Source organism: Astatotilapia calliptera, chromosome 23 (genome assembly GCF_900246225.1).
Source record: "Astatotilapia calliptera chromosome 23, fAstCal1.2, whole genome shotgun sequence".
NCBI lineage: Eukaryota > Metazoa > Chordata > Actinopteri > Cichliformes > Cichlidae > Astatotilapia > Astatotilapia calliptera.
This window is the reverse complement of record NC_039323.1, coordinates 29,385,325-29,406,204: the sequence shown is the minus strand read 5'-3', so window position 1 is coordinate 29,406,204 and position 20,880 is coordinate 29,385,325. Positions and strand designations below refer to the sequence as shown.

Here is a 20,880-nt window from a genome sequence, read left to right as displayed (position 1 = left end):
TGTATTTCCTTGGCTTTAGAAAAATTTGTTTTAATTTAAAAGCAAACCAAAAAAATGATTAAATTAGCACATCTACAGCACAGACATATTAGACAGACAGGGCTTTAAATCTCTACTTCAGAACTACTTTTAAATATTAAAGCATGATAAAGTTCTCTATATCTATATAGCTCAAAACTGCAATAATTACCACAATGCAATAAATATATGTTGTTTTTAAAAGAGCATTCTATGTGTCAAAATAACCTATTAGAAAGAATATTTTGCAGGGTAAAAAAAAGTAAAAAGACATGTAAATTGTTTTGTTCTACAACAATATTTAGTTATGAGTGACTTAAATACAGAATGTTACAAATCACTTTTTTAAATATGACAAAATTTAAATATGTACAAATAACATTATTTGGAGCATGTGAAGTTAAATTAGTAGAACACCCAGAACTGTACCCAAATGTTAACTTCAGTCACGACTGGATTCAACCATGCATGAGAGAAATCTTCAAAAAGCAGCGCTGCAGTAGAGGCAAGTATTAACTGGTAAATATAATAACAGTTGGGAGTGTTTCAGTTATCATTTGATTTAACAGGGTCTGGTATGTAACCTCTACTGAAACAGCACTAGAGCTTTTTTTCATATAAAATACAGTTTTATCATCAGTCTAATTAAAAAAAACAAAACCCTTTCTTCAAAGTAAAGTATGACTATAAGGCCCCAGGGACCGTTCAGTCGCATCCCAAGTATTTCCCTCAGCCCCTCAAGTATCTCGTCTCTCAGGGATGCCAAAGTTTGAAGTTGGCTGAAGCTTTTTTTATTTTTTCAAAAAGCACAGAGTCTACTCTGTTATTATCTTATTCCACTTTCCATTTCACGCAAGTGTGAGCGGTGCCTCTACTGCAGGTTGGTGGCTGGATTTCTTGCTCGAACACGTCGCAAGGATGAATGCTGGCTCAGTCTGATTGGTCCATGTTCACTGTTGTACTTTTAGCTAGTCTCTGGGTTTAATCGGTTGTTTCCAGCTGGGATCATGTTCTAAACAATGTTAAGAAGACAACAGTCCCAGAGAGTCAGATGCCTCTCCACATTGGGCTCCTTTTGACTGCTTTTCACTCTGTGTGGCCGGCTGCTTTGGTCTTTTTGATCAGGGAAGCGCTCTAATCCTCCTTTTGTTGATAGAGAAGCAACACTGCTTCTTGCAGTGGTACTTGCAGTCTGTTGTAAGTCATCACATGTAAATATGTAGGTCCACTTCCTGCCCTTTTGACTAGAGACATTCTCACCTTTCTGACCTTTTGTTTCCAGACTAAACAGCCCAATAAATGGGAGGTATGCAGTCCTGCTCCTGCCTTTGGTTTCTTAATTCCACTCAGACCTCAGGTGGTTGGGGATACATTGACACACTAGGCGGCTGTAGTAAAATCCATCCTGGCACATGCGTCTGGGGTTTCTGCATGGCAACCTGTAACAACTAGAGACAGGAAGGGACAGATCAAGAGAAACAGAGGGGATCAAGAGGTAGTGTAAAAAATAATAGAAAAGGAAAAGAAGATAAAGAAAAGAAATGAAAGCAGGAAAAGAAGACAAAGGGGGAAATGAAATGAGAACATCCAGAAAAAGATTTTTGAGAAGGGTGAGGTTGAGAGTGGGAAGATAGGAACAGAAGAGAAATACAAAGGAGATTATTTTTGTCTTGGCATGCTTACTATTGATTATTCAGATCATCATATCCCTTTTGGGCAAACCTTCATCCAAGTTTTGTTTGCATCAAAGGACTCTGTGTGTGAGGAAAAAAAGAGGGAGTACTTTTCCGGGGGGAAGGGGGGGGGGGGGGGGATTGAAAACTCTCACTTCAAAATCACAGTAGGTGTACGGTCCTTTGTGAGCCACCTCCTGCGACCAGATGTTAAATCAGACTTAACCTTTTAAAGCCCAAACTATGAAGAAATTACCAGAAAATTATTTTTTTCTTTTTGGTAAATGGAGGGTCTGTTGGACCTTATAGCAAATGTTTTAAATAAAATATTTATGTATGTATGTTTAAGTTTTAATTTCTGTTATATTTACATCTGACATGTTTTTCCTGCAAGTTATTGCTTAAGATGTGTGGCATCTTAAGCAATAACATACTAGGATGAAAAATGATGTAAAGTCTCAAAATCCCATATGTGAAATAGGATAAACTAGGCATTAAAGGTTAAGTAAAAAAGTAAGTAAGAAAGTGAGAAAGTGAGCAAGAAAAGAAAAACTACAAAAAAAAAGTGGAATTAGTTTGCTATTTGTGAACTATGCCTGTAAAGTCCGTTCTAAATGACTACTTATCCTTTGTCAAACATAAAAAATGCAAATGTCAGCAAAATAAATTCCAAAACTTAAATGCAGCTTAAGGATTGGTTAATTTAACTTCTAGTTTTTATTTGCGCATCTGAATTAATTTGACTTGTGTGCAAACACTTTAGAGATTCTGCAGGAGACATTTACTGTGTACTTAACTAGGAAGAGACAATTTTTTAAATTTAATTTTAAGTTCCTAGGCAACTCCTAAATGAGGTATTCAGGGCATGGCCCCCTGAGAGGAGGCCCTGGGGCAGAACCAGGATACACTGGGGAGATTACATCTCTTGGCTGACTTGGGAATGCCTTGGTGTCCTCCCCGGAAAAGCTGGAGGCTGAGGGAGGTCATGGGTGTCTCTGCTTATGCTGCCCCCATGTTCCGGACCCAGATAAACAGGATGGATGAATAGATATTTTATGCTTTCATATCATTTTAGATTAAAAAAATGAGTAATAATGACTGAATAGACAAAAGGTGGCTAAAATGGAGGCTACAATTTTCCACAAAGAGTGAATTTATTTCAGCCCCCCTAAGCTCAGAAAATGTAGAAAACTGGCATTAAAGGTCACTTGCACGTAAATCCGTGAACTTTACCACATGGAAGGCCACTAATGTAAAAGCCGAGGTCTGCGGTTGTGTTTTCTTTGTGCCTGTCACTCCATCTGTCTCTGAGCTGGTCTCTGTCTGCTCTGATGGTTGCTCTGCTCACTGTCATCAAGTTCACCCAGTCTCCTTCTCTGTCTCTCTGCAGGCCTCTCGGGTCAGGGGAAGGTTGATCCCTTGCATGCTAACTGTGGGAACCGAGGCATGCACGCAAAACACACGCAAATATTTAGAATGCCTCAAGTCCATAAAAGGTCACATGGAAACATGTGAGCAAAAGAAAATGGAGGGAGATGCTTGTGTGGAATGTTTGACGTCTCCATCGAGAGTTGTTTCTCTTAATGCTCTCACTCTTTCCATGGGTGATGGCACCCCAGTGGGTCACCAGCCATTGGAAGCATCACGTGCAGGAGTAGCTCCCGCAGTGTAAGCCACTGTTTGAGGGAGCAAGTATGGAAGTGGCTGTGTACATATTGTACTCAGATTGCAGCACAACAGTGAAAATCTACACCGTGTGCAAACTCTTTCCAAAATAAAACTCCCATATCCGCAATTCTAAAACACTGAGCCAGTTTACCAGTCGTTAGTGCCAAGTTGTATGTTTTCAGTGATTGTTGTAATCACTCTCCAAGAGATCACCTCCTGCTGTGGTTTGAATAAATGATAAATGATTTCTATTGGCACAAACATATTGTCATGGTCTCCATTTCCTGGTTAAATTTGATTTCTGATCCCTGCTTGGATTTAGCTGATACTGTTCACTTTGTTACTGTCCCCTTTGTCCTCACTTCTTTGTCCTTCTCTGTTTTGTCTGTGTGTTGGCTTCTTTGTGTGTTTCAAGTATTTGTTTTCCCTCCTTTTATTATTGTCACCTGTGTTCAGCTGTTTTCACCTGTAACTAATCAACCCTGTGTGTGTGGTCTGTCTGATATCCTCGTGTTGGTTATGTACCAGCCATGTTATAGTTTTGCAACTTGGAAAAAAGTCCACAGGGTTAGGTTAGGGTTATGGGGTTAGGATTACGATTTGGTGTGCGGTGTTACAGCGTTTCCACGTTTAAAAACTACAACATAACTATATTGTGACTGGTCACTTTTGATGTTGATCCTGGACCAGCATCCAGGAACAACTTTGACACAACAATCAGATTGATTAAACCAGTTTACTGAACTTTGTGTATTTCTGTTTTTTTTGGAGCAGGCATTAAAGGCTCAGATTGGTTTATTTAACCCACCTCATTGTTTTATGTTTGTGTCCTTTAAATCTCTTTCAGAGATTTGTGTTCTTAGCCACATGTGTCAGTCAGTGCATTTACATAATACAGAGGAAGTGTTTAGTTGGGGATTTTTCTTTTTACATTGGAACTAAGAAGAGGAATTACTAATTCCAGTGAATTGTTTGGATGACACATGCATAGCAACCAGACTTGGATACTGCTTTTAGTGTGCGTAAGTACACTTTATTGGTGGTTGCATGTTGGATTGTGATTTTAAACCAAGAGGAGGGTATTTTATGTCACATAGAGACAGTGACAGAACAGAAAGTAGTCTGATGCCAGTGGAGGTGTAAGACATCTGTGATTAGTGGTGGATTCAGGTTTTTTAAATACAACAATCAACTATTAACAGATATAATTAAAAACCTAATTAATGTCTTTAATTAAATTTGTCTGTGGTTAAATATTTTCTTTGATCAGATAAGGTTCTCTTGAGTTTACTTGGCAGACGCCCACAGTGTGGATACCTGAGATGAACAAACCAAACAGTCACTTTGGCTCAAAGCCAGTAGCAGGAGTGGACTTCTGACTGCTTTTTACACCTACCTGCAGGTGTTTGGGTTGAACTTCTTGCCCTGCCGCATGCACGACTCATGACTCTCTCTGCACTGACACAGACAAGTATCTGGGTTCAGAGGCTGGTGTCCGGGACATTCTGCAGCGCACACACAGCCGCAGAGATCATCATCCCACCTCTGGCCAGCAGGGCATGACTTCCCCTCGCCCTGACCTTCGCACTGGCATTCACCTGAGAGAAGATCACCGAGAAAACCGAAGAGGGAGAGGGATTTTATGAATCAAAATGAAACTTTATCATATATTGTGTCACACATGCCTGACAGCACTGTCGGGCTAAGTATTTGATGGTCGTGTTTCTACTTGTAAGACATTTGCATGAAGCTATCTTCCCCAAACTTCCCTGTATCTGTGTATTTTTGTCTCTCGAGCTTGCTCATTTACTGTCAGAGTGATGGCTTCATGGCGCATTTATTGTAAACTGCTCAGAGTGAATCCAAAGGCTTGAGGAAAACTTAATTCTCAAGAGCTGCACATTACCATTTTGCACAACGCAGCCAAAACATATTTAAATACAATAAATGAAACCCTTGCTTACAAGTGTTGTGGTCCAGTTTCCAGCCTGGATCACAGCTGGCTTCAGTGAGTCCATTTTGACAGATGCATTCACATGTGGACTCTTCCAGAACCCGATTGGGCCCACAGAGAGCCAGAAGGCCAGAGTCCAGCACTTCTGGAAAACATAAAAAAGTGAAAAATTGTATTCTGTCAGGGTTTTTTTTCTTTTTCAGATTTATGAAATATTGTGCAGAGTCATGATCCCCAGAGGATGAAACACTGTAACTGTGAGGTTGGCATTTTCCCAGGAAGAGAAACAGATTCCTTTAATGTTGTTTCAGGAAGGCCATCCGGTGTTTGGCACTGCCCACTGTGGCGATCCCTTACGAATAAGGGAGCAACTAAAACTAGCTCATCTATACAGACATTTGATGGATTGTCATGAAATATGGGTTAGGGTTAGATGTTCAAGTTCCCCAGAAGATGAAATCTAATGCCTTTGATGGCCTCCTGATTACATTCAGGTCAACATTTTAATCTGTCCAGTACAAAAGATTCCCTGCAGCTGTACCTTGAACTAAGATTTGACTTCATGATATGTCAGCTAAACATCAGCCTGTTAGCATGATAGTATTATGTTTGCAGCCTCCCAAAGTTTAGTGCTTTCATGGCTGTCAGTTTGGCAGGCAGCTACAGGAACTGTGGTTAAGTTGCAGAGAGACTGGCATTTTCTTTTCTTAGGACACATACCTGTGGTAAATCCAAAGAAGAGAATAGTTTTTGGTTTACACTTATACTAATGTTGCCTGTGGAAACAATAGTTCAAAGACGGACCTCTCAGTATAGATCAGATGAACAGCTATGAAAATGATAAACAATAATATATGTCAAGAGAGGTTACTTTAATGTAAAAAAGAGTGGTAGGAACTGTAGTTCACTACATGATTGTACAAGTAAAACGGCACAAAAACATTCCTGCTACAAATGAATAGGCAGTACCTCAGGGAAAGATTTGCCACCCAAACGCCATCATCATCACCATCATCATCATCATCTGGGTGTTGTTACTCAGTTTTTTTTTTTGGTTCACATCCCAAAACGTGCTCAGTGGAAGTTTTTTGTACTATTGTGCATTCCACTTCAGAGCCGTGACCCAATTAAAAGGACATGTCTTGTTTAAAGGACATGCCTGAGTTTAAAAAAACAACACTATTTCTAACACGTTGGAGTGTCCGTGCTGTCCATTACGGAGCCACACAGGGGACATGGGAGAAAAAAAATTGAGACGGACTTTTGCGAGATCTCGCAAAACTATCTCGGGATCTCGCAAAACTTTTGCGAGATCTCGCAAAAGAAACTCGGGATCTCGCAAAACTTTTGCGAGATCTCGCAAAACTAGCCGCATTCTTCGGACGCCGGCTCGAAGCCGACCGGGAGGTCGAGGCACGATGTGCCGGGAAAGCAGTGTTCCTCCCGGCTGTAGTAGGTCTAGACCTCCCGTTAGCTTCGAGCTAACGGGAAGAATGCGGCTAAAACTTTTGCGAGATCTCACAAAAGTTTTGCGAGATCCCGAGTTTGTTTTGCGAGATCCCGAGTTTGTTTTGCGAGATCTCACAAAAGTTTTGCGAGATCTCGCAAAAGTCCGTCTTAATTTTTTTTCCTCCCATGTCCCCTGCGGGGCTCCGTAGTCCGTACTGCAGAAAGGGTGGGTCAGACAAAAATATCAAACTCTGCAGTGAGATTTTGACCCATGAATTAATCTCTGTTTTTCATGTCATCAAAATGACGCTCAAACTTTGACATCCTCATTTAAAGGCTTTATTTGGAACATAAGTCAGCCTTGTTCACTGGATTTACCACTTTGGTTTCATTTGCCAAAAAGTTTACTCTTCTATGACTCTTTTTCCACCATTGTAGTTCTGGTACCAATGCAGATCCCATTCTGTGTTGGTGCCTTTTGAGTACCAGGGGCTCAAGAGGATTCAGAACCAATTATTATGTTGCGTCATTAGGAGAAGTTGGGGTAGTGGTCTCCTTGGCTCTGGTGCTAGTCTTTTTTCAGTGCAAAAGGGTGGAGCTAGTTCTAGATTGGCCATCTGCGCCACATCAGTGGAAAAACTGTAATTGTCAGTTTTGTCTATAGTGGGTGTCAACCACATGCTTGAGAACCACTGATGGACTAGACTGAATATGCATCAGCATGAGTAGAAAATGACTAATTTGACCAACATGACTCATGCATGCTTACCTGCCTCTCTCTCAGGGTAGTTTATCGTGTCTGCAGAGACGCACACACAGTTTGCTGGATCCCATAAGCCCGAGGCACAGGCACGTTCAGGAGGAGAGCACCTATCAAAACACAGACACGCACTCACGCTATATTATAAATGCATGGATACACAAAAGAGTGAGTCATGAATGGCTGTAAAGGCACCCACACGTCACTCTTCACCTATCACTCCAACTCACAGGCGATCTGTTGCTGCTCGTCTGATGATGGAGCGGAGTGGCCGCTTGGGGAGGCAATCGCATGAAGTGTGGTTGATGAAGGTTACCGTGACAGCAGTGTAATCCAACCTGGACTGGGATCGTTCCATCAGCTAGGAGTGGGAAGAAGAAAGTTAGACGTGCATGTGTGCATAAAAATCTGCATTGTGGAAGGAATTAGTGTTTGTTCTTTTCTTTCCTGTTCTTCTGCTGCAGTACTGCTGATGTTTAGATGCTGATGTAATTGTTGTAAGATTGTGCAACTGTGCGTGACTCAACTGTGTATATTGTCTTAACATCATGTCCATTTGCAGCCAAAGGCTGTCCCACTGGAGTAGGGTGTGTTGTGATACAGACAAGCTGGTTACATAAATGGGCAGATTGGTTTCTGTCCTCTTTCCTGATGCAGTTTGTGGCGCAAGAGCATAAAATCTGGAGCAGAGTGTTAAATAATTCAAGCGCTGAAGAGTGTACAAGATACGGTGGCCCTGAGAGGCCAAACGGCCTGCAACTTAAGAAAACACCAGCAATAAGAAAAACGCTGCAAAAGCACACAAAACACAAAATAGGAAAAATGACAACGGAAATAGGAAAAACTAAAACAGAAATAGGAAAAAAAAGCTGATTTCCAAAAGTACAAAGGAAGTGTTTCTGGGGAGACAATAACCCGACGGACCAGTTGTAGGAACCAAAATATGTTAAGTATTGTGCTGGGAGACACTTAAAAAAGTGGAGGATTTATCGGTTTTGTGAGGAAAGAAAAGATGAGAGGTAAGTGTGTTAACCTAACCATTAACCCAAAAATCTGTCATCAGTATTATATGAATCATGATAAAACACGCCTACCATGTTTTGGGTTCCTGGAACTGGTCCGTCAATGGTTATTGTCCCCCCAGAAACACTTCCCTTATATTTTTTCCTATTTCCCTTGTTGTTTTTCCCTATTTCTGTTTTGTTTTTTCCTATTTTTCTGTTGTCGTTTTTCCTATTTCCATTGTGTTTTGTGTGCTTTTGCAGCATTTTTCTTATTGCTGGTGTTTTCTTAAGTTGCAGTCTGTTTGGCCTCTCAGGGCAACCATAACAAGATGTTAGATACAAGGAGGTAAAATAGAGACTCCGGGTGCATGGCTTACCGTCTTGTTCACAAGAGCGTAACTTGTATTTGTGCAGTAAAAAGCTTCGTTGTTGCAGCATCCACTGCAACGATGCAGTGCCACACAATGAGGGAGGTAGAATTGACTGGTGGATTCTGGGTATTCTTTAGCGACTTCAATGCACACCTCTCTGGGCTGGCACGAGGTTCGTTGGATCTCCTCCAGGATGACTGAAAATACAGCCAACAATGCATGACAACAGGAACTGCACCCCTCTGTGAAGGCCACACCAGACATCTTTGAACCACACCTTCAGTTTAATTCTAAAATTACTTAAACACAATCTGAGATGCTTATAGCTTAAAGATCCACCTTTAGCAACATTCACTTCAAGCAACGGTATTCTGTATGGCTTTATTAGTCGGTTACATCATTATGGAGGAATTTGGACCCACGCTTCTTTACAGTGGTGCTACATTTCATTGAGGTTTGCGGGAATTCAGCTCTCTTAAGTTCCCAGCACAGCATTTCAGTGGAGCTGAGGTCTGGACTTTAACTGGGTTGTTACAACGCCTTGATTATTTTCTTTCTCTGTCATTCTGTTGTTGACTTGCTGCTATGCTTGGGGATCACTGCCCCTTACATCATCTGGTTTGGGCCAAGCTTTAGGTGTGGGACAATGGCTTCACATTTGACTCTAGAACACTTTACAGAGGAGTTGATGGTTGACTCAGTGACTGCAGGGTGCGAGGTCCTTTGGCTGCAAAACAAGCCTAAACCATCACACCTCCACCTCCGTTCTTGACAGTCAGTATGAGGTGTTTGTGCTGATATGCTGGGTTTTCTGTCTATCACTTTGGTCTTGTCTGTCCAAAGCACAGAAGTCTTCTGATTTGTTCAGATGCAACTTTGCAAACCTAAGCCATGCTGCCATGTTTTTTCAGAGAGAAGAGGCCTTCTCCTTAAAACAGTTTCAAACACATCATACATAATTGTACTGCCGTTATCTTTAATATTGAACATGCTAACTGAGACCTGTAGAGTCTGAAGTGTGTTTTTTTCACTCTAGGCATTGCATGGTCTAACCTTGAGGCATCAATTCTTTGGATGAGTGGAGGCTGTCTTGAATGTTTTCCACTGGTGAGTAATCTTTCTCACTGTAAATTGTTTGGAAATGGCTTTGCATCCCTTTCCAGACTGATGGGTAGCAACAATTGCCTCTCTAAAGATCATTGCTGATGTCTTTCTTCCCTGGCATTGTGTGAACACACACCTGAATGCGGCAGATAAGCAAACTTCCAAAATTTCAGCTTTTCTCTAGAGGTGGTCACACTTGCTGATGATCAGTTAATCATGTGCACTTGATTAGCAGTGCCTGGCTGCTACTTCCCCTTTTAATTCTTATGGAAGCGGTAAGGGTGTATTCAGGGTTTTACATACTGCTTCTGCATGTGGGTTTTTTTTTTTTTTTGAGATAGTGAAATATTTCACGTGTTGTTGTTCACATATTTTTCCACATGAGTGTATAAACACCCACCTGAGGATTCAGAAACCACGTTTGGGATAATTCTCGCCACAATTTGTTTCTGCAGAAGCACATTTTTGACATACAGCTGCTCAGTGAACACAACAGTAATTTCCATTGTATGCTGGTAATTATAGGTAGATTCTGTTTGTTTCCCCCTTTCTTCGTTTTTCTGTTTATTAGAGGTTTTAGGGAGAGGAAATGCTCATTCTCTGCAATACCAGCTACTTTTTCTGTCTCCAGTACAATGAAATCCATCTGTTAGTCCTTAAAAAACACAATTGTGTGGTTATGTCACTGCTACATTTTTTCCACTTTGCCAGTCTGTTCAAGTATTTCAGACTGCTGTGATTGAAAGGCTGACATTAGCAGCAATAACACTGTCTTGACTTCCACAAATCTAATGATTCTGAAGAAATAATAATAAACAGACTACCTCTGTGCAAGCCATCAGTGTTTACCTCGCCAAGTGTCATCAACTTTGTAAAGAGCCTCCTCCCTCATCGGAACCCACATGTCCTGATTGTTAGCGTTGAGTAAAGGGCTCATTGAAGATGTGGATAAAGATGATGAAGAGGGGGATGAAGAGCTGTGCCATGACCTCTTCTTTAGGCACTGCTGAATCACACTGTATTCAGGGTATAGGAACTGTAGAAGGTCATCCACACTTTTTATTGTCTCCAAACTGAGCTGGTCATTTGACTGCAACAGAGCATGGGGGGGAAAGAAGAATAGAGAAATTATACTTTTTACATATGTAGTCAGCACAAAGAGTAAAAAGAGTTATGTAGACAGAAAATGAACCTAAAAGATGATAAACAAACGTCACAAATCTTGCAGCTAAGAGGGTGTTTTGGTTGTGTAATAAAATAGAAATTATTTAAAAACAGTTGTTTGTGTATTTTTGGTGAAAAATGGTTTGATACAGTGGAATTTACAGCATGGAGTTTGCTGGTTTGTTCTGGGTAAACAGTGAATACCTCAGCTGCCAATGTGTTGTAACATGTTGTTTTTGGCTACTGTTAGTTAAGAGCATGCATGTCCTCTCTTCACCTGCACACACTGCTATTTTTTAATGACAAAAAAAAAAACAAAAAAAATCCAAAGCAGGAAAACTTAATTTGAGAATACACATAGGGTATACATAAGTCTACAAATAAATACACAGTATATATAGCACTATGTAAAAGTCTTGAGTCACCTTCATTTCTTTGTATTTTGCTAGGAAATTGGGAAATAGGTGCAGCGATTTATTGAAATAACAACAGAGTTTGTGCAATTCTAACAAGCTTGAAAGTCAATATTTAGTATGACCACCTTTATTCTTCAACACAGTCTGAACTTAAGAGAGTTCAGAGTGTGTTGAATAATAAAGGCACACTCTTCTAATTTCTATAAGTAGTCTTCAGGAATAGTTCTCCTGGCTTCTTGAAAGACATCCAAAGCTCTTCTTTGGATGTTTCTGCCTTTTGTTCTGTTCTCTGTCAACATGATCCCACACTGCTTCAACAGTGTTGAGGTCCGGGCTCTGGGGAGGCCAATCCATAACTGATAGTGTTCCACTGTGTGTTTTATGTATCCAGGTATGGTTTTACTGCACTGGGAGTGGGTTTTTCATTGTCTTGCTGAAAAATTAAGGTATTGCATGGTGGATCTAAATCTGATGGCACTTTTTTTGCATACAAGATTCCATCAATTTTGATAGTCCCCAAAACAAGTGGTTGAAATGCAGCAAAACCATGACAGAGGCTCCACCGTGTTTTATAGATGGGCACTCACCGTCCTACCTCTCTCCTAACCTCCAACATATCAGTTATGATTTGAATGAAACCTTTAACATTTGGATTCATCACTCCACCACATGTGTTGCCCCCTGTTTTCACTCCAGTTCTTGTATAATGTGGCATACCTAAGCCTTTCCTCCCTGTTTCTCCACCTTAAGCCTTCTTGACAGCCACCCTTCCACTGAGATTATTTCTGATGAAGCTTCAGTGAACAGAAGATGGATCAACTGAAGGTCCAGATGCATCTCTTAGGTCCTGTGTCAGGTCTTTGATTGCTTTCCTTCATATTTCTTAAGGACATGACTTTCAGATATGGTTCATCTGCTGTAGACAGGTTTTAAGCCTGGCACTTCTTTTTTCCTCCACTTGTATAGTTTCCCCTAGTTGTTTCAAGACATTGCACATTGTGCTAAAGAGCCATTTTATGCCTGTCAAACTGTGTCATCTTTGGCATTTTTCATAGATTTGGCTACAAAAATGAGAACAAGTTTTGTGTTTTTGTGACAGCTGCTGGTAATAAAGTGCCTAAAGATACAATTTAAAAGTGGTTCTTTGCTAAGTTGTCTTTTATGTGCAGACAAAACACTGCTTAATCCCTTCAGTTAGGAGCCTTTTTATGCTTGAATGATTCATAGGTCAGTCTCAACTGGCTTAACAAACAAAAAACATTCATCTGAAAATTAGCAGGTACACAGACAATAAGTGAAAAAGCAGCCAATGTCCAAAGAAAACTTTGAAAGAACTTCAGAAATCCTGGATAACTATAGCTCAATGGCACTTTAAAAAAACTACAAGAAAGTCTGGCTGCTTAGAAGGAAAATATAAAGAATTGAGGGGTGACTCAATGGTTTTGCGTAGTACTGTATGAATCATCCAGAGTTACTCTACTATAATCTAAAAACAAAAGACAGAGCTGGAAATGAGCATAACAGGTCAGCTTCCATTGAAGCCTCCTATGTAAGAGCTTTTGGAGTTTACTCTAGGACAACACTGGGCCTCCTTAAATAGACAAACGTAATGGAGATTATTCAATGTGGTGGATGAGATCCATACAGTAAATCAGTTTAAAGCAGATATCACTCTATAAACCCTTCCAGCTGTGAGTCATTCCCTTAATGATTTTCCCGCCATCATGATAAACGACTCTCTTCTGTTTTAATAGAGTAGATGAAAGATGAGAGATTAACGGACTAATAGACGCTGCTGTATTATCTGACTAAATGTCAGCAGGGAGTTGGTCTTTGAGTGTCACATTTGAAGTCTTCCTGGGAACATGGGTGGGTTGTTTAATTTCCCAGGCTGAGAGAGAGCAGACTGGCACAGCTGGCACTGCCTAAACAGAAACTGGATCTCTGCAGTGTTATCACTATTTCCATTTATCTCTTTCTGTCTGCCTCCCCCCTCCTTTTTCATTTCCCTCCATCCGTCTTAACAAATATCAACATACTTTACTGTCATTATTAACCTCCCCTTCATAGCAGTTTTTTATGTCCACCTGTTACTATAAATATGGAATTCTGAATTTAGTGTAAAAACAAAACTGCATAAAAATCTGTATACACGAAGCTCCAGCTTGATGATCCATGACAACTTCATGGTGCCACTACTGGAAATAAGAGATGCTGTTTTTAGACCATATCTGCTTTTGAGATACCTAAGTTAAAAGAACCAACACTGGTCTTGTTTCCACCTCAGTGAACCCAGAACCTTTAATCCCAGCAACTTTTTTAATGTTCTTTCAGACAGTTGTTTGTCTGTGTTTCTCCCCAGTCTCTAAAGGCCTGTAGACAGCTGTTTTTACACATGAGACTCCTTTGCACTCCGTCATCCCCTGAGCTGTGCCACACGTGTAACTTTTGTTTTGGATGGAAATAGCTGTCAGGTGATATAAATCTATCTGACAGCCATTTTGCACATTTATAAACTATAAAATAGAGCTGAGTGCATTTCTAAAAATATAGTTGATCAACTTCAGCAGAACAGAAAAGAACATACTTGCCCTGTTTGTACGGAATTAATTCAAGGATCTTTTGATTTCCTATTAATCTTTTGACCAACCTAGGTTGCTATTTAAAACCAGTAGAAAGAAAAGTTTGTGGTATATTTACTGTAGAATTGTTTAGCGCTGTACTTCTCATTACAGAGCAGATGACAGACTCTTCTCTCTCATTTTGCCCTTTTTCTCCTGCTCTTCCTCCTCTCTTGCATTGTTAGTTGATCACATAACATGAGGTAATCGCTAAGGGACCGTGAAGTCATAATTGACTGATCTTGCATCCATTGTGTCTAACATCAGGCATTGCTGGCATATAGACACACACATGTGCACACACCCATTCATTTCTCACTCTTATTATTATTGCTGTTGTTGTTAGTAGCTGTAGTAGTAGTAGTAGTAGTAGTAGTAGTAGTTGTAGTAGTAGTAGTATTACAACCACATTAAGTCTGAAGTTATTGTGACTTAAACAGACTTTAAAAAAGATACATACACGTATGGAAAAAGTGCTCAGAAGAAAAACAAGTCCTCTATCTTAAGCGTGAAAAGCACTATGACTCATTGTTGTCATAGATGTTTTTGATAAGTCTGAAGTTTTTCACTTATGCACCGAGCAGCTTCCACTAAATGAGGTCTACTTTCCTAGAGCAGGAAACCAAACACCGAACCATTTCCTGGCTGGCTCGTAAACAGCCTTTGTTGTCAGGTAAACTTTCAAAACCATGCTGACTTTTGTTTTTTTCTTTCTTTAGTCATAACTTAATAACATCACAGAAACAAGCAGTTGCTTTACAAAACAAAACAAAAAAGTTGTGTAAAACAAATGCATTATATAAATGCATATCTTCTAATTTTGTGTAATGAAAAGCAAATGATAACCTCTATATTTAGAAATCTACTCCATGTTTCTGTGATCATACTATTTGTATGATTTATTAATAAGTTGCTTTCTAGAGGCTGCAAGGATTCTTCTTATAACTGGTTCTTAAAGTTTCTTATAATTTGTGTTTTAAGCTTTTGAAGGATTTAGGTGTCCCACAGGGATCAATACTTGGCCCCCAGCTGTTAATGTTATACATTAATAAGTTATATTACAATATAACTTATTAATTAAATATAATAGTTATATTGTTATACAATATAAATTATCTGATAATATCACACAATCTAAACATTTTACAAAGGAACATCAAATGTTCACTTCTATGCGGATGATACCATCTTGTGTGCAGCCAGCTCTATGGTGAGGAAGCTTCATGTTTTAAGTTTTCACTGAAAGAAAAACTGTTTGCACTTGACTACTGTTAGTTTTGGAGTATGCATTTGCATTCAAGCACCTAAGAAGATGGTGTTTTCTTTAATCTTAAGTGCATTACACTTTTTTTTGTTTACATAGTATACAAAAATGATGCCACTTTCTTTAGGTTCTGATAAATCTACCAAATTTGATTCACATGATACAATCTGGTGGGAAACTAAATATATTCCATGACTCAGTAAAGTAAAGTAAAGTAAAGTGTGCGTGTTAGTCCCCATAGGGAAATAGTTCCTCTGCATTTAACCCATTCACCCAGTGAAGCAGTGGGCAGCCACCAATGCAGCGCCCGGGGAGCAGCGTGTAGGGACGGCACCTTGCTCAGGGGTACCTCAGGGTAGCCGTTCAGTGGAGTCGAACCTCAGTAGCTTGTAGAAGAAACTTTGCCAGCAGTAACTGGAAGCAATTGTTTTCTCTATGACTATCAATCACATGCATTTTTGTGGAGGAATTCTCTTTATAGTGCCCCATATATTGAGGTTTGTGGACATTTGTTTTTACGCTACTTGCTTCATCTCCCACACAATTTTTTTTAGGTTGAGGCCTGGACTTTAACTGGACTAAAGCATTTTATTGTTTTTTATTTTATTTTAATTTATTTTTAGCCATTTTATTATAGTCACTGCTCTATTTGGGCTCATTGTCCTCTTACATCAATGGTTCCCAAACTTTTTTTGCTTGGCCCCCCTTTGTTTAGTAAACAATTAAGCAAATACGAATAATCTGCAATAAATTACAGGTAGTAAGGAAATACACTACTAACTCTTTTACGCTACGTCCACACCTACATGGGTGTTTTGGAAAACGCAGCTGTTTCGTCCACACGTAAACGGCGTTCCAAATCACCGAAAACTGAGATTTTTTAAAACTCCCTTTTTGCGTTTACGTGTGGACGAGCAATACAGAGTTTGTCACACAACATCACGCTGTGCCACGTTATTGTTTACATGAGATGAATTGCAGAATGGCAGATAGTCAGATTAACAGTATTTTGTTTCTATCTTCAGGTTTTACACATGAAGTTACTGTCCCTCTATTTAGAAAGGCAGAGGCATCACGGTGTAATTATTTTACATGCAGTTGTTTTTTTCCTGTGTAATAATATTCAACATTACTATCAATACATTTTTCAAAAAATGCCTCTCTGTGCAAAATGGGTTTAAAAACATAAACAGCTGTAGGATACTGTTTGTCCGTGATTTAGACAGGGGGAACAAATTGTGGCAGGATCAGCCTCATATTATCTGTATCCCACTGTAACTTTACTGTATAAAGAGCTAACATCTCCAAAATGTCAGGAGTAATTAATCATTACAACAAGTGTTTGTGAGTTAGGGTAAAAGGGAAAACCAATCATGCAGCAGAGACCTACCTTGGCACTTGTGCAGGTGAACCCAAAGGGAAAAATATGCTTCACCATATTTTCTAGTCTTTGGCTTAGAATGAAGTTGGTTCGGAAACATATTCAGCTATGCTTTGTCTCCTGCTTTGCGTTTGTGTGGTGCTAGCAGTGTCCGAGCATTGTCCCCCCCCCCCCCCCCCCTTGGCATACCACCCCCCCCCCCCTCCCCCCTGCAATGGCTCTGCGCCCCCCTTAGGGGGCGGGCCCCACACTTTGGGAAGGTCTGTCTTACATGATTCAGTTTGTTTGACCACTAAAACCAAGCTTTGGCTGTTGGACAGATTCACATTCAACTGCAGAATACTTTGGTATACAGAGGAATACATGGTTGACTAAATGACTGGAAGGTATCCAGGTCCTGTGTCTGCAAAATAAGCACAAATCATAACTCTTCCGCCACCATGCTCAAGTTGAATTTCCTGTGACGTCCCAGGATTGTGACATAGTGACAAACATAACATAATTATTATTAATGGGATGACTGTGGCTCAAGAGGTAGAGTGGGTTTTCATCTCAGAAGGTCAGTGGCTTAATCTCCGGTGGTTCAGGTGTGCATCCTTGCATGTCAAAGTATCTTTGGGCAAGATATTGAACCCCAAGTGGCCCCACTATATCCTTTTTAGTGTGAATGTTGGGTTTAAAGCACTTATGCACTTTATTTTTCATTTGACTGTATGTATTTTATGCTATTGAAGTATGCCATTGTACCACAAGAATGAACACTGTGTTTTTCCCCTAAAACATAATTGTATTTATTTTCCAGTTGAACATTTTAATGGCCATTGTTATGCTCATGATGCCATTATTGAAAGCTTATTCCAAACTCCATTTAGACAAAATGTTTGGTTTTCACTGCATTACTTATCTGTAATGTTCCTACTCTGCACAATAACAAAATTCAGGCTAAAGCAAGGCATCACTGAGCTCCTTGCATTTTGTTAAATAGCTTATAGTGTGAAAACACATCATGAAGGAGCAAAACAATTGCTGGAAGATTTAATATTCACAATTTGATGACATATATGAGACAGCTACAACAATAGCTAGTTGAAGTTCTGCAAAAGTTACATGTCCCAAAAAGTCACTGTTGGTTGGAAGGCATCAGGTTAGCTGTGTGTTTTTTTTTATTTTTTATTTTTTTATTAAGGACATGCTATCAAGCTTAATCAAGTTTAAAATGAACAACTGGAAGTTGTTAGGTTTATATACCCCATGTGGATTTTATTGATTTTATGATGCCTCCATTGTGTAAACCACTGTGATTGTTGGAAATGTTGCTTGTGTAAAAAAGATTACATCTGTGAGATTGCCTAAGTAAATACAGCTTAAATAACGCAATCCTTACAAAACGTATTCTCACATATAATGTTTCAGTGCTGACGGTGCAGAGGACAATCTCAACAGTTGGGCAATCTGCTGTCTGTGTCTACGTATCAAGCACATAGGTTAATGGTTCTTTAATACTATTTCTATAACATCTGTGTGCCATCCATGGAAGCATCTACAATTCTTTGTTCATTCAGCTTTTTCTCAAAAATGTTCATCTGTATGGAATCGATTGTAAGAAAAACTAACATAATTATCATGTTGTGAGGTGTGAAGTGTAAATACTTACCTGTGTGCCCATGTCTCCAGATTGGTAATAGTCTGTATAGTCTTGTCCTGAGCACAAATTGCTGATATTAAGCATCCATAGGAGCACAGCTGGTATCCACATAGTGAGGATATAGAGAGAAGGGGGGGAAGGAGAGGAGATGTCAGGACAGAGGAAGAGGAAGTTGGCGGATTTAAAGCTTGATGTAAAGAGAAAGCCAGGAAGGAGGAGAGGAAGGTGGAGGATAAGGAAAGAGGTTTCCGCAGATTTTATAGGTATCTCTCAGCTCCTCTCTTCATTCTATCCTGGGACGAAGTTGCTCTTCTGGCACAGGTTGGTTAAATTTGGGAAATCAGCTGAATAAATCATGATGAGGAAATCTACTCCTCTTCCTCGTGTCAAACCACAGCTCGTTCTCGTGCACGCTCTCTCTCTCTAGCCTCTCCTGTCGTCTCGCTGCTCTTCCATTCTTGCCGTTGGCCGTGATGTCAGGTGTCTGTTAGTCGCTGTTTGTCTCAGTTTTGTCTTCACTTTGTCGCCTCTTTATATCTTTCTTGGCCTTGGCCTGGACCTACTCCTCGGTCTCTGGCCCTTTTTTGTTTGCTGACTCTCGCATTTATCTCCCTTTTTCCTCTCTCCAGCCTTGGTCGTCCTTGTCAGTCTCCTTTCCTCGCCCTTCACACTTGTGTACCTCCTCGCCTTTTTTATCTGTATTTTTTTCCTCGTCTTTGCACAACAGCTGTGCTCTTCCCTCCCTCCTCTCTCTCTCTCTCTCTCTCTCTCCCTCAGATTATTTCTGACTCTTTATCTGTCTCCTCTTTCTTCCCCAGAAAGCTTCAGGGCACAGCTCTGTCTGTCTGTCTCTCTGGATTTCCCCCCTCCTGCTTTCTGAATCAGTCCCAACTTTTCTGTCAGGGTGTGTGATCCTTAGAAAAGCATCAAAGGGAGTTGAAACAATAGAAAGTGGCTTATTTAAAATCCTGCCCTGAAAAAAAAAATAGAAGAGAAAAAAAAAGAAAGGAAAGAGTCAGTCGTTTTAAGTTCCAGTCCAAACAGAGTGAACATGCGTCCTGTTCACAGGCGTCCTGCTGGAGTGAATGAGACAAACAAGAATGGCTTGTATTTAATGGGCGGGGTAAAGGATTTGAGAGACATGGTTTGTACAGCTGATTATACTGACCCCCGCCACCCAGCCCAGAAATTGCAGGCTATGCAGCGCCTGGGCACTGGCACATTTTCCCTTAGCAGATGCCATCATCTTCTTTATTTTAAGATTTAAATTCACTGGACAGACTGTTTCCCCCCCGCTGCTGTGGGTTCTATAATTTGATTCTCTCAGACACATAACACGCTGAACTGTCACTTTTTAAAATCAGATTATCCTCCCACATTCCCCATCACTCTTCTGTTTCTCACACAGTTGTTATCGTGACATCTTTTGTCATTCTGTCTCTGTAATTCCTGGTAACGGGAGCAGCTGCTGGTGGGGAAGAAAAAAATGCGCATGTTCGCTCACCTGGGAGTGATGAATGTGAGTTTCCTAACTGCAGCTCTAAGTGCCTTTTTATGAGCTCCTAATACCTTTGCTGCCTCTCTCTCTCTGGTTTATCTCAGCTGCCCCCAGTTCCTGTCGATTTCTCTTCACCCCCATGAGCACTATTTCTTTGTCAGGACTAGTCTGTGTGTGTGAGAGGCACATATGAAGCTCTCACACCTGCAGCTCAGCCTTTTCTGACATTTTTTACCCCTCTCAGGTTCCATCTTTGCCTTTTCTTCACTCTGGCTTTCACTTTTTTTCCTGACCACCTCTGGTTTTGTCCCTTACAGGTCCTAAAAAAAGACAAACTTTACATACCTCCTTAACTATACTGCCCCAAGGCTGTGGGCATGTGTGTCACGGAGCAGCAGGAGGAGGAGGAGGGGGAGAAGAAGGAGAGAGGAACAGCAGAAGGAGCTTTTATCTTTTTCTATATTCTGAAATCTTTTTTTCCACTTTCCCCCTTTACCGACAACTATAAAGTAAATTATGGGGATGTCAGGCAGACAGACGGTATATAGAAGTGGAGAAAAGGCAGGAGGAGGAGGCAAAGAGAGGTGTGTCTGGGAAACGCTCGAATGAGAAAACATCCGATTTTTGGGCCAGTCACTGCCAGCCTTTTGAAGGATTAGATGCGCACGCATGCATGCACGCACATGCTGGCAAGTGCCTGCATGCAGTTTGCTTTATGTGTCGGAATCTGCTCAACCAAACTCCACATTCCAGTCATTGCTTTCCCCTCTTCATCATGTGAGCACAGAATTACTAAATAGAGATCAATATGTGAAGAAGGGCTCTATCAGCATGATTCTGTGGCACCACCCAAGAAATCTTTTATAAAGAGAGCGATAACCTGCTATATA

General features: G+C 40.4%; 1 protein-coding gene across 1 annotated transcript; it reads right to left on the bottom strand.

The window, feature by feature from the left end:
- LOC113016522 (vascular endothelial growth factor C-like) lies at positions 1–19,560 on the bottom strand. Its single transcript, XM_026159411.1, has 8 exons — positions 18,502–19,560; positions 10,851–11,091; positions 8,904–9,094; positions 7,753–7,883; positions 7,532–7,632; positions 5,324–5,458; positions 4,756–4,957; positions 1–1,466 (listed from the first exon to the last, which is right to left on the bottom strand). The coding sequence occupies exons 1-8, from the start codon at positions 18,601–18,603 to the stop codon at positions 1,355–1,357; spliced, it is 1,215 nt and encodes a 404-aa protein (XP_026015196.1). The 5' UTR covers positions 18,604–19,560; the 3' UTR covers positions 1–1,354.
- Between the last annotated feature and the right edge of the window lie 1,320 nt (positions 19,561–20,880).

Excerpts from the sequence above, each read along its gene's own strand:
- LOC113016522 (XM_026159411.1), bottom strand. The coding sequence starts at position 18,603 with ATGTGGATACCAGCTGTGCTCCTATGGATGCTTAATATCAGCAATTTG. Across the intron at positions 11,092-18,501 it reads CTGGAGACATGGGCACACAG|TCAAATGACCAGCTCAGTTT; the intron begins GTAAGTATTTAC and ends GCTCTGTTGCAG. Across the intron at positions 7,884-8,903 it reads ACGCTCTTGTGAACAAGACG|CTGATGGAACGATCCCAGTC; the intron begins GTAAGCCATGCA and ends TCCCACTCCTAG.